General features: G+C 41.3%; 1 protein-coding gene across 24 annotated transcripts in view; it reads left to right on the top strand.

Moving 5' to 3' along the window:
• The window catches only part of Efa6 (Exchange factor for Arf 6), a 22257-nt gene continuing 9517 nt past the window's right edge, over nucleotides 1-12740 (top strand). For 20 of the 24 annotated variants that reach the window (XM_086831976.1, XM_086831977.1, XM_086831979.1 and 17 more), the window contains exons 1-3: nucleotides 1-750; nucleotides 12279-12345; nucleotides 12423-12476. In XM_086831976.1, the coding sequence (XP_086688102.1) occupies nucleotides 613-750; nucleotides 12279-12345; nucleotides 12423-12476 (259 nt within the window). In that variant the 5' untranslated portion in view covers nucleotides 1-612. Of the gene's footprint in view, nucleotides 751-11488; nucleotides 11943-12278; nucleotides 12346-12422; nucleotides 12477-12740 lie in introns of those variants that run through there. The other 4 variants (XM_086831990.1, XM_086831993.1, XM_086831991.1 and 1 more) reach the window with 3 other exon arrangements.

Below are 12740 nucleotides of genomic sequence, written 5' to 3' on the forward strand. Positions count from 1 at the left end.
AGTAATGCATTAGCGATGTTTTCGCCGCTCTAATCGACGCTTTTCCACCACTAATTCAGTTCGTTTTGTTCATTTTCGTACGCGGAGTCAAAAAAATTAAGTGAAATTAAATTAAGCTGGACGGCAATGTCGGCTCCGATAGCTGGCACCCACGGGCGTCCTAGAATTAATTCTGGTTAAGCCCCTTCTGTCCCCGGCTCCGTGACGCGCAAACGGCGGCGAAAAGTATCCGAAACGAAACCAACCGAATAGCAGCGACAGAGGAAGAAAAAATAAAACAAGTTTGCGTAGACGAAAAGAAGCGTGAAAAGAAAGGGAAATAAAAAGTGCAATAATGTTTAAACAAAATCAGAAAAGCGTCAGTTTTAGGCTGTGAATTGTGAGTGCGTGTGTGCATGTGTGCCTGCGTGTGCCGTAAGTGTGTAGTGTGAGTGTGCGGCAACGAGTGTCTGAGTGTAAATGAAGTGGTTCCGAGTGTTGGCCAAGCCCAAAACGAGAATTAATTAAAAAAGTGAAGCGCAACTGCGAAAAGTGCCACACGCAATAGGGACGGACAGACGCCGATCCGTGGAATAAGAAGCCGCCGGAGCGCCAGAAAGAAGGGACCCCAACATGACCGAGGAACTGAAGGTGGTGCTGCGCCGCAGCGAGCAGCATTCCGGCTTCGGGTTTTCGCTGCTCGGCACCACCGGACCGCCACATGTCATCTACGACATTGTCGAGAATTCGCCGGCAGCCGATTGCGGAGCGGTGAGTAGCCCAATGGTCTTCTTCCTCCTACCCTCCGCCATGCCTTTGTCTCGGTCGCCGTCTCGGTCTCGGTGTGTCATTCCCGTCTGGGCCGGGTGGTGTCCCCCGCCCACTGACCCCCACCCAACCATGACTTCATCAACCACCGGGCAGCAAACAGCAGCAGCAACAGCTCCCTGCTGGCTTTACTTTTGGGACTGCAACATTTTCATTTACAGGCCAAACTGTAAAAGTCGCAATTCCCCAAGGAACCCTTAGTTAACCCGACCAAAATGTCAAGGATATCTTTCAAAAAGGTATTGCCCTACTTGTTTCAATAGTTTGAGCATAAGAGCAATGTATATTGGCATTTTTATGATCAATTCTAAGGAAAAGCTTAAATATCTGGGAAAATGTGTACCAATTTATTGTGTAAACTAAGTGGAATTTCTTCTAAGGTTGCATACCTCAAATATCTCTATAACATTTGAATTCTTGGAAGGAAATATGGCCAGCCGCTAGGAGTATTCAGACTTATAGACAAATAAACACTTTAAACTACTTGAAACTAGCAATCGTGATATGAAATATGAATAAAATTCATGCAGAAATATGTCTAAAAGTGCAATTAGTTTATTAGTTTATGGAAAAAAAAAGTGTAGGGTTTAGTTCTGGGAAGAGAACTTTTTGCAAATATACTGATAAAGCTAATATCACTAAGGATTAAAGGAATTTGATTAAAAAACTACAAAATTTAATCAATTTACAATTGCGTTTGTGTTTTTCCTTTTTTAACCCTGGGGCAAAACTTTTATTAAATGTAATGTATTTTTATTCAAACTTTGAAATTGTTTGAAAAGTTGAACTGTGCGCATTTACATGCGACCCGCCCCTTCATCGTTGATAAGAATATTTTCCACTTTTCCAGCTTTTTATGATGATGACCATGGTTGTTGTCTGCCAGCAGACTCGTGTATGTGAAAGCATTTCAATTTGCACCATCCACAACAAAAAAAAGAGAGCAAATATAAAGGCGAAAAAGCTATGCGAAATGAAACGAGAGAGTCCTCCTTTGACGTGTCATCATTGTTTGCCGTAGCCCGTGATGTCATCGTCGCTTTAATTGATGGGAGCAGTGTCCATGGCGGGGAGGAGTGGGTGGTCAGAACACACAAAAGACACTCTGTATCAATTTTCTGGCTTGTTTTGCTTTCATTTACTATTTACTGTCGTCGCATCATCACTCAACTCAACACAAATGTTTAGAGCCGAGTGCAAAATAGAAACAACAAAAGGCAAGCGCAAATATTGAAAAGCAAAAGTAAATGAAATGACAATTTGTTGGCTTTACGATTGTTTTTGTCCATGTAAAGATCAATTTATTGTCAATTTAATGGAAAAGTAAGGAAAGAACAATAGCCAGATAAATATTGTTCTCCGGCAGATAGTTGGGACATATGTTTGTATTTATGTGCATATAAATATAATTGCATAGAGATAGATTCATGTTTATATCTCATCTTCAATAAATGAATGTGCTTCTATTTAAGAAAAAAAAGTTAAACTGTAGCATTCTCGCACTGCTTGTATCTTATCTGCAGAAAAGATATTGTATCTCGCTTAAATAGTAAACATTTAATTGGAAACGCTTCTTTACTTTTTTGTCATTTTTGTGACTATTACGAAATGGGTGGCTTCCAGGAAAACTTGTACCAACAAACAGCGGATATTGGCTAAGAATGGGCCCTACGTGGGCCACATTTCAATTGCAATCAATAGGTGTGTGTGTGTGTTAGCGCAACTCTAATTCGAAATTCAAAAGAAAAGTGCAGAAGAGAGGAAAACTTAACGAATCGACAAAATGCAAATGCAGCGCTATAAAAAGCAATTCGAAGACACAACAATTTATAAATAAACTTAACTCGCACACACAGACGCAGTCGACAGAGTCACAGTACAAGCACACCGGCAGGCAGACTCACTTTATAATTATTGGACGTGGCAACAATAAACACGATTACACGAAACAACACCAGAATTGTGCTCCAGGTTTTCGGCTTTTAAATTTATGCGCACGACCACAGCCAAAGAAACATTGAAGCAAACAAAACAAAAGCCAAAATGCGTGAAAGCAGAGTGCAAAAAACGCGTTGGGAATTTCGAATTTCGAATTGGTTAAATTATTAAGTAATTCCCCTCAACAAAACGCGGGGATAAAAAAACAAAAACAATACAAAAAGCCAGGTACAAGGCGGCATTCAGGCAACGAACTGCATCTTGCAAGTGTGTGTATCTGTATCCATAAAATACACACACACTCGCATTGCGTACACAGGCAGACGCTGGCGGCACGCACTTTTTCAATTTCTTATCGCTTTCGCTTGCAACTTGTTGTTATTGTCGTTGTTGTTGCCCGGCTTGTTTTGTGGCTGTCGTCTTGTCTCGCCTGTCTTCTATCTGTCTATCTATCGCCTGTTTTGTTTTGTTTTGGTTTTATTATGCTCGGAAAGAGGGGAATGGATGGGGAGGGAGGTGTCGCTTCGCACTTTAGAAATCACTATTTTCCCCCAAAAAATGTCAAAATTGCTTGATTAATGCAATTTGACGATACAAACTGGATTTTGTGGTTGTATTTTTTCAAAACAAGAAGCTCTGATGATGTTAATTGTATTAATTATTATAGCTTTATTCGACCAGTCAAATCAGGGAGTAAAATTGGTTGTAGAGGTAAAAATTGGCAAGTAAATTGAACTCTTTTTTTTTATAAATAATGGAAATTATGCATATTTAATTTAGTTAACAAAAATTTATAATTTTCAAGACAGGTTTTAAGAATTTTTTTTTACATATTAAATATAAATTGAAAAGAATTTGCTTAAACTGCATTGCTTAATTTTAAAATTTAATGGGAACTTAAGATGTCGGAACTTTGATGACAATTACTTGTACATTTTATATGCCGTCATTCTTGTTGCGGTACATTTTTATTTTTCAATGAATGCACAAGCATACAGACACACACTGGACTGGGTGTGTACAAACTGTGTGTATGCATGTATGTACATGTGTTTGTCCACGCTGTCATCGGTTGTCGCCTTCGTCGCCTTTGCTTTTCCTTTTCCTTCTCAGTTTCTATCTCTGTCCCTCTGCCTTTGCTGGCATCTCCGCTCTCTTCACTGCAGTTGCTGCACTCTGTTTCTGTTGTTGTTGTTGTTGTTGTTGTTGTTGTTTTCCTCCTGCATTTGTTTCGCGTTTGTTTATTTTCCGACCTCTCCTTCACTTTACTTTACATTACATTACTTTGATATGAGAGATGATACTCGCCCGACGACAAAAGAGCGTGACTCTCGAGTGGCTGGAGTGGCAAATTGTGAATTAATTGCACAAGAAATATGTGCAATGTACTAACTCTTTATACTCTTTAAAGTCAGAAGCTAGAAAATACTCTGAAATAAAAGGAAACAAGCATTTAAAAGGGAAGATGTTGGTTTAATAACGCCTAATTTACTTGCACAATTTTTGGCCATTACTTTTGGTAATCAATACCCCTAAAAACCACAAAAGATAATTGAGGTTTTTAGAAACCAACCCTCCAAATTCTTTCAGCCGTTCTAGGGTTAAGGTTCTCCCCAAAACATGCATTGATGATCAATTATAAAGAATATTTCTATATGTTTAGTCATTAATCTTTTCCATTGCCAAGTTGATTGCTTCTCTCTTCCTTTCCTCCCAAAAAAATGTCTTTTTTTTACCCATCTTTTCACGAAAAGAAACATAATATTCGTTATTTTTAGGGCGAACTAAAACTGAAATAAAAACAAAAAGAATAACGGCCAAAAACCTTTTAAACATCATATAAATGTACATAAAATGTATGTGTGGTGGTGTGTATGCCTCGCCAGACTTTTTCGCTGTCATTTTCACCGCCTCCTTTTGAAACCGAAGCTTGGAGCTGGGAGCTTCTTTTGTTCTTTGTGGCGTTGTTGCAAAATTCTAACGCTATGCTTAATTACTCGTTACCTGGAAATGACAAACGACTTTTCGCCATTGCCGGTTTTTTGTTGTTAATGCTACGGCCGGCTATTGTTGTTGCTCCGCCCGCTGGTAGTAACAAATTAATTGCCACCGCAGACAAACAAAAATAAAAAAATAGCAAAAGATAGAACGCTGAAAAAATAGAAGAAGCTCTGAGCTATTTATTGATTTTGTACCCCTTTTTGGAGAAGTGGTTACACTTGGGCACATGCGATCCCGATCAATGCTCTCGTTTCCGTTGGCAAATTGTCGGTAATGACAATTGACACGTTTTAAGAAGTTCACAAACGAGACCAGAGTGAAGTATATAGAGATATGTATATACATTGAAGGCTCGGCCACACACAACTTCAAGCTCTGAAAAGCACGGCCAAGCAACAACAATCTCATTCACTCGATTACAATTGCGATAGAAGTAAATGTCAAGAGATGGGAATCCGCTTTAGCTTCTGCTATTTCATGCCCTTACCAAGGGGCTTTGGTATTATTAAATTAATTACGAAGCTTACCCAAGAACTTGTGGATCTTTGAGCTAGTATCTGGAGGATATCAATCTTTACAGCTAAAGATACTTTAGTATAAAGGTATTACTTTGATGATTTTTGACCTTATATAGATGCAACCTTGCAAAATATGCATAAATCTGATACAACCTAAAGATCTTAAAGTAAAAATGCGGAAATCTAATATTTACATTAAAAAGAAAATATTCTGATAACGCTCTGCTTATAATATTTGGGGTAATTTCATATCAGTTCTGGTTTATCTCAAGTTCAACTTGAATTCCAGCCAAAGTCGATGGGTTTCTTTATAAATTATTATAAGAATATTTACTTTGACACCTACATTAATTCTGAGAAAATCGAAATAACAATTTAAGTACTGATTAACCTTTTAAAACAATTCAAAAGAATATCTTTAGACTTTTGTCATGAATATTAAATATGATACTTGTAATGAACAACTATAATAAAAAACCCCGCTGACAGAGTATTCAAACTTTACGCTAGCCCAGTTCACTTGAAGTCAAAATGCAACAAAAAAAAGTAGAGTAAATTCGCTTTAATTGAATTACAAAAGTAGAAAAATTGCGCACGCGTTTATTAAGTTGGTTTTCTTGGTGCTTTTCGCTTTCTGCTTGATGGCAACAGGCCCAGCCCAGTTCCATACGACCCGGCTTTTCTTGAGGTTGAGCTGGTCTCTTTTTTTTGGGGGTGGTGCTGCCTCAGCTCAGCTCAGCTGGACGGGAGTAAGACGGAGGCCGAGGTGTACTCCAGTCGGCGCTCCATCGCTGCGGTTCGTTGCACGCCACGGCACAGCGAGCACTGCTCTGGCGGTGGCAGTAGCAACACCGTCAGCAGCAGGAGAAGCAGTAGCACTAGCACACACTACAGCAATCAGAGGGAAATAATAAGAACAATAAGTGCATAAGCCACTCAAGCTGGCCTACCCTCCAGTGCTGCCAGCTATAAATTATAAATTATGCTTTCCTTTTTTTTGCTCTAGGTAAATAAACCCAACGAATAAAGTCAAAGAAATGTTTCACAAGGTAAAGAAGTAGGGGTTTCCCCATAGAATTGCTTTATTAAACGTCACTGTTTTCTCTTAAATCAAGTTTTTAAACATTTAGACTGCTGAAAATGGTCTTGCTTTGGCTATAAAATAGCTCTCTGACTCAGATTCAGACTCGGGCATGCAAAGGAAAAAGTCTTGTAGAAAGCTGAGCGGCGAGCGGTGGCAGTAAACTTTGCGCTAAATCTCGAGCATTTATATTTGGCGTTGTTTGTGCTCACTCACTCACACACTCACACACACTCCCTCCCTTGCGTGTGCGTCCAAGCATTGCAAAAGATGCAACTACAACTGCAATAGAAGCAGCAGCAGCAACAACAGTTGCAACCCGGCCTAATGCATCCGACATAGTGCTGCCACTTGGCGGTTGTCTGCTAGCAAATTGAGTGGCAGCACTTCTCGTTCTCAGCCCCGGCGTCATCCTGGTCCTGGTCCTTGTCCTCGTCCTCATCCTCATCTTCATCCTTATCTGAACGCACCTCGCCTCATTGTTTCCCTTTCTTGCTTTTGTTGGGAATGCTCAATTAGCCGGCTTGCTTGGCCCTCTCTTTCTTGGTCGGGAGCACATTGTGTTAGGAATTTGTGCTCCCTTCCCTGGGCATTGCCATTGCTGGCCCACATTTGGCATTTTTGCAGCAAACTGCAGCGGCAACCAAGGCGAATGCAAATCAATAACAAAAATAAACCCTGCCCATAGGCACACTGTTTAAAATAAAGTCCAAAAAAGTAAACTTTGCTATAGATACACCAGCAAAACGATCTAGTGTTTAAATAAGTATCTTTCGTCGTAATTAATAAAAGGAACAAGTTTAGTTTGGGATCAGAAATAATAGTGACTCTACACTCTAACTTAACTTTAAACTAGAAGATATTTAGATAGATACCTGAGTTAGGTACCTTAAAGGTATCTTATTAAAGTTTCCAAATTTGGTTTTGTCTTGCTTTGGATTTCAGGATATAAGGGTGAAATGTACAAATCCGTAAAATTCATTTAATAATCAATCTTTGCTAAGTTCTAAAAATACAGAAATAGCACTCTGTTGTGTATGAAAATTATATTATAGAAAAACAACCTGCAATCTTTGTTACACAGTGTAGGCACCAGATTATACACAGATACACGACACACACAAATAAAAGCAAAAAGTTTTTGTTTGAAAAACATTTGTTGTTGGGGTCTTTTTGTTCTTGTTGCAGACTTGTTTTTACGCGTTTTAAACAAATGCAAATCCCGCACGAGCGCCTCACTTGCACTCACCTCCCCAAGTGTTGTAAATTCCATGGCTCTGGCTATTTCCATTTTCCGGCAGAGTGAGAGCCATAGAAAGTGCACACATTTTTTGGATATTTACATGGCCGAAAATATAAAGTTATGGAGCGTAATGTAGCTTGATGAATCATTGATTTTGGTGCTTTCAATAAAATATAACAAGCTGTGTGACGCAATCGACACTCAGCCTTGAAACTTGAGACGAAACGAATGCAAAAATTAATTGAAAAAGAAAAGCTGCATGGCCAAAGCTACGAATATTATAATACCCTAGAGATGTTGAGAAAATGAGTCACAAAATATTGAAGCTTAAAACATAATCTTTATAATTCTTGTTAAAAACATGAAAGGAAACTAGCTTTGAAAAGCCGAAATTGAAAAACCCTTCAACTTATATTAAAAATATAACCTAATAAAATATAAATATGTTGTGAACAAGTTAAGCCATGTTAAAAAGAGCATATTAACACCAAATTTTCCCACTTTTGCTAAGAGAAAATATAGGACAAAACATCAGGGAAATCTCTTTTAATAATTACCTAGAAATTGAGCAAGCAAACCTGCCCCAGAAAAACAAAGGGAACAAGCCCTCTTCAGAGAAGGTTCAGCAGGTGATTTCGACCCCAACCCACTTGAATTGCCACCTTTTCAGTGCCAGGGTGACAGGGTGTGAATCACTCAATTCTCCTCCAATCGCAGTACGGTGCCAGTTCACACAATATTAACATAATGGGCCGTCGGAACACCTCGCATCACCGGAATTATTTAGCTAAACGGCGGAGCGATAACATCGCTAGCGATCCAGACCGTTCCGAGACTTCCGATTCCCGCGATTACACAACACCCACCGGAGCGTGGTAATGAAATAAACCAATTCATGCTAATTTGTGTTGCTCCCCCCTTTTTATTTGGTGCAAATATGAAAGGAAATCCACAATGAATGGCTATAGCTGCAAGGTCGTTGAAATAAATAAAGCAGAGCGACAGAAGCGGCGTGGGCCTCATTTGAGTATTGGGTCTGCCTGCTGCTGTATGCTTTTATTTATTTGATCTGTTGTTGTTCCATGGTCTGTGTACATGTTTGTTTATTAATCAAACATGATAAGAAGAGATGTCTCTGCATTGAGCAAAGAAGAGAAACCCCTTTTGGCCTAGCTCTGAAATGGTTAACTGGAGTTGGAAGTTGATTACATTCTGGGGAGTAAGAAATTGTTAGTTAAGAATAAAGTTAGAAATTGAGTTTCTTGGGTTAAAAGTAATCAGAAAAGCTCTTTTCGTATTCACTTTAAACTTTAAATTATTCAGTTTGTAGATTTAATAGGCGGTGTGATTGATGTCCAATGTAAACCTAACGCCTTGGGGAAATACAGAACTGGTAAAGAAAGCGGCCGGCTAAGGCGAAAGCGAAACCGTGTAGAATGCAAATAGCCAAAGAAGTGGCAAAATCATTAGTCCAATAACAGGCAGTAGATTGAGTCAGCCACAAGTCCCAGTCCCAGGCCCAGTCCCAGGTGTCTGTCTCAGTCCGCACCCTTCCAACCACTTGTCAGTCCACGACTACGACCCTCAACATTTCCACCGTTTGCTCAGTGTGTGCGTCAATTGCGACGCCCACGTGGGGGGCTTCTACTATCTGACTGCCTGCCTCAACATTGATTTTCTGGGGCTCCTCCTCGGCTCCGGCGAAAAAAAGGAGGTTAGTGGGTTTTCCTATTACTGCAGTCTGTCAACGACTCTGCGGCAATAGACTATCCACATCCAAATAAACCGCCGTACCGTGCGGCATATAACGGCGAAGGTAGTGCCCGGAACGGAACCGTACTTGACTTGGGTCGTCGTCGTTGCCACTAACACAATCAATCAGTCGCCTTGTTTACCGCCCACTCGGCTGTGCGGGGTTTGGTTGTTGCTATTGTTAATTGATATTGGTTTAGTTCGTGTCAATAAAGCGTCATTGAACCAAAATCAAAACATACACAAGTAAACAAGCAAACTAGCAAACTGGTAAACTGGCAAACTCGATTATAAATGCACGAAGGAGAGACCCCCGAAAAAAATCAAACAAAACACAATGAAATCCAACAAAACCATTGTTCACTTGGCATTAATTGCGGCTTCAAGTACTCGATAATTGAAAGCCGAATGCGACGTGAATGCTAAATAGTATGTTAAGTATATCTAATGGACACATCAGGGCAATGTATGTAGTTCGCGCCTTATCAGTATCAATTAATTGCACTTATTGTGGGGAAATTGGGAATTGCCGATAACGTCGAGGTTTGACTTGATCTGAAGATAGTTCCCGCAAACACAAAGATTTCATTCATAGTTTACTTGATAGTTTATGTCATTTTAAGATAAGGCATTTATTTCTCAATAAATTTATCAACAACAAATAATTTTGTAGAGACAAACTTAAGTTAGGTTGATTTATAAAAGCAGATAACTGGACCTGACAAACTTAAATATATTCTGTCTTGCCAAAGCCTTATATTTTTTGGTCAATCTAAAACCCGGAGATCTCATTTTCCAGCCCTCACCATAGATTGGTTTTTATTCCCATTTGAAAAGGGCGGCTTATCCACTTGCCCCTCGTATCTGCAACACTCCCCAGCAGTAGTTGGCTTTGTTATTCTCTGGAATAGGGGCATGCCGATGACATTGCAGAAAGGAGAGAAGAGTGGCTGCCTGCCTGAATGCAGGAAGAAGACTCTCCTCGATTGTCGCTGGTGTCGTTGGATGTGAAAACAAATCAATTCAGACCAATTTCAATTTGAGCAATCCAACGTTGCACCGGAGCAGCAGAGAAGAGATGTGGGGGGAGGGTCACCAGGAAAGTCAGATGGAGAGGGGCCTTGCAACAAGCGGCAGCCGAGTGTAACTGATTGATTTAACTCTTAACTGTGCAGCCTGCTGGTTGCTGGTTGCTGGTTGCTCGACTAGCTTGACTGGCTGCCCGGCTAAACAACTTTGGCCCCGGGGGGCCCAAGTATCTCAATTCCAGTCGTATACAGTCGAGCTTCCCTGAGATGGATTGCATTTCCCCCTGACTCCAGCTCCAGCTTAATTGGCAGGCAATCGTGTCTAACGACCACAACACGTTCTACCTAAAATTTCAAGTACAAGTGCTTTAGTTAAGTCCTTGAAGGCAAATCGGTTTCAAGTGCAGGTCTCTTGAAATAATGTATCTTTTGGATTGTTCTTGTTGTTGTAGTTATTAAACTCTGCCTTGTGTCAAACCTACCCATGCTCCACTGTAGTCCTATCCCATTGCTATCGTTCGCTGCTCCCCTTCGGAGCGTGAAAGTGAAATGCAAAAGCAATTTTTGCGTGCGTGTATAAGTGCGCACACCTGCTTGTCCCAGCTGTGTCTAGTTGTGTGTGTGGGCATAGTGCCTAATCGAATCTCAGAGAGCTTCCTCCTCGCCGTAAGCCATTAATCGCGGCTTGTTATCAAAGGCGGCGAACATGTTTCCACCGTGGTTGGCCAGAAGGAGAGGTAAGGTCGTGCTGTCGGCTTATGCAGATGCTGCCTGCCACAGGGGGAAAACATCAAATTTGCATTACGAACTTTCTTTTTGCCTAGAAATTGCGGTTCCCACACCTCGCCTTCAGTCCCTTTCTTGGGGGTTACGTATCACAAACAGGCAACCATTTTTGGTGGCACAATTAATTTAAGCGCAGTTTTTAATTGAATTGCATCGCCGCCCCCCAGCAGCAGCAGCAGCAGCAGGCGGAGTAGCAACATATATAGTGCACTTGGCAAGGGGGAGCGAGCTTGACTCGGCTGCAAAGTTCTCTGGTCGGATGGCTCTCTCCCAGCCCCATTTTTAGCTCTCTCTTCGTGCAGACTGCTCTCGTGCAGCTGGATATAACCACCATATGCCCCACGAGCCTTGCATTTGTGAGAGCATGAATTAGTGCGACTTTTAGTTTTAATTGCCAGCCACAGTCCCGCGTCAAGTGTCTCGCAAGGAGGCGCACACAACTTCCTGCAACGCACCGACAGCACAGAAAGTCCTCCTCCACCGTCTTCAGCGGGCCATAACATAAATAATAAAAGCCAAGTCGGGAGGCCTGTCAAACTAATTATGCAATAAAAGTATATAGAAAGTAATTTGCTCTGTTCCTTGTGCATTTTGCATGAACCCCGAAACACTGAATGACTGGCGCGTGTCGCGCTTTTGGACGGAATCCCCGGCACTAATAATGCCTAGCATATTTATTGAATAATCTATGAGCGCCTCCGCTGTCACTGGCCGGAGGTGAAGGCTCCACGTACCACTCTCGTACCAGTCCCGGACACCGAGTGCTCTGCTCCGTCAGCTCATCCGTTGTACGTCAGCAAGTAAATAAGGCGCCAATGTCGTCCCACGGCGTGATTTCATGCTCTTCACCGCCGTAGCCGCGTTGCCGCGCTGCCGTGTTGCCACTTTTCCACGCGTTGCGAAGGCCCATCGAGAAGAAAATTAAAAATAGTTTACAAGTGCCGACAGCCGGGGTTTCGCCTAACATGCGAATAATAATAACAAAAGGCAGCGCGAGTCGAAGGAAAATCAATAAGCTTTTCTCGTCAATACAATGTACCCTCCGATCCATCCATTCCCATCCTCTTTTCGTACTCTTTGCCTTCGTCAATGATTAGCCCACTCAATCTCTTGGATCTTTGCAGGTTGAGGCCGGGGATGTCATCCTCAAAGTCAACGGCACGGATGTCCATCGCTACACAACGAAGGAAGGTGAGTGTGGGGAGTGGAGTGTGTGCGGATAAAGCAGTCAATACTTAAACACACACTATTCTTTCTTTTTTAAATAGTTCTCAAATGCCTGCGCCTGTCGGAACAGCTGGTGACCTTGGAGCTGAAGCGAGGTAGGTGGAAATGCGTCTGCCAACTCAAGGATGCAAACCTTTTATGCAGCAACACCTAACCAAACTGACTCAAACCAAACTGAACTGAAATGAACTCAAGCACTGATGGACTCTAAAAGAATTAATGTCTAAATATATGTATATCTATAGTTTTGGATGTGTCAAAGTTCATCTTGTTGCTCACCACCTTAGTGGCCACTTAAGATCAGCTTCCATCCTTGTTTAAGATATGACTAATAGACCACAACACGGTTCTTTTTGCAG

This window comes from Drosophila serrata, unplaced genomic scaffold (assembly GCF_035046125.1).
Source record: "Drosophila serrata isolate PLE 108 unplaced genomic scaffold, ASM3504612v1 contig_241, whole genome shotgun sequence".
NCBI lineage: Eukaryota > Metazoa > Arthropoda > Insecta > Diptera > Drosophilidae > Drosophila > Drosophila serrata.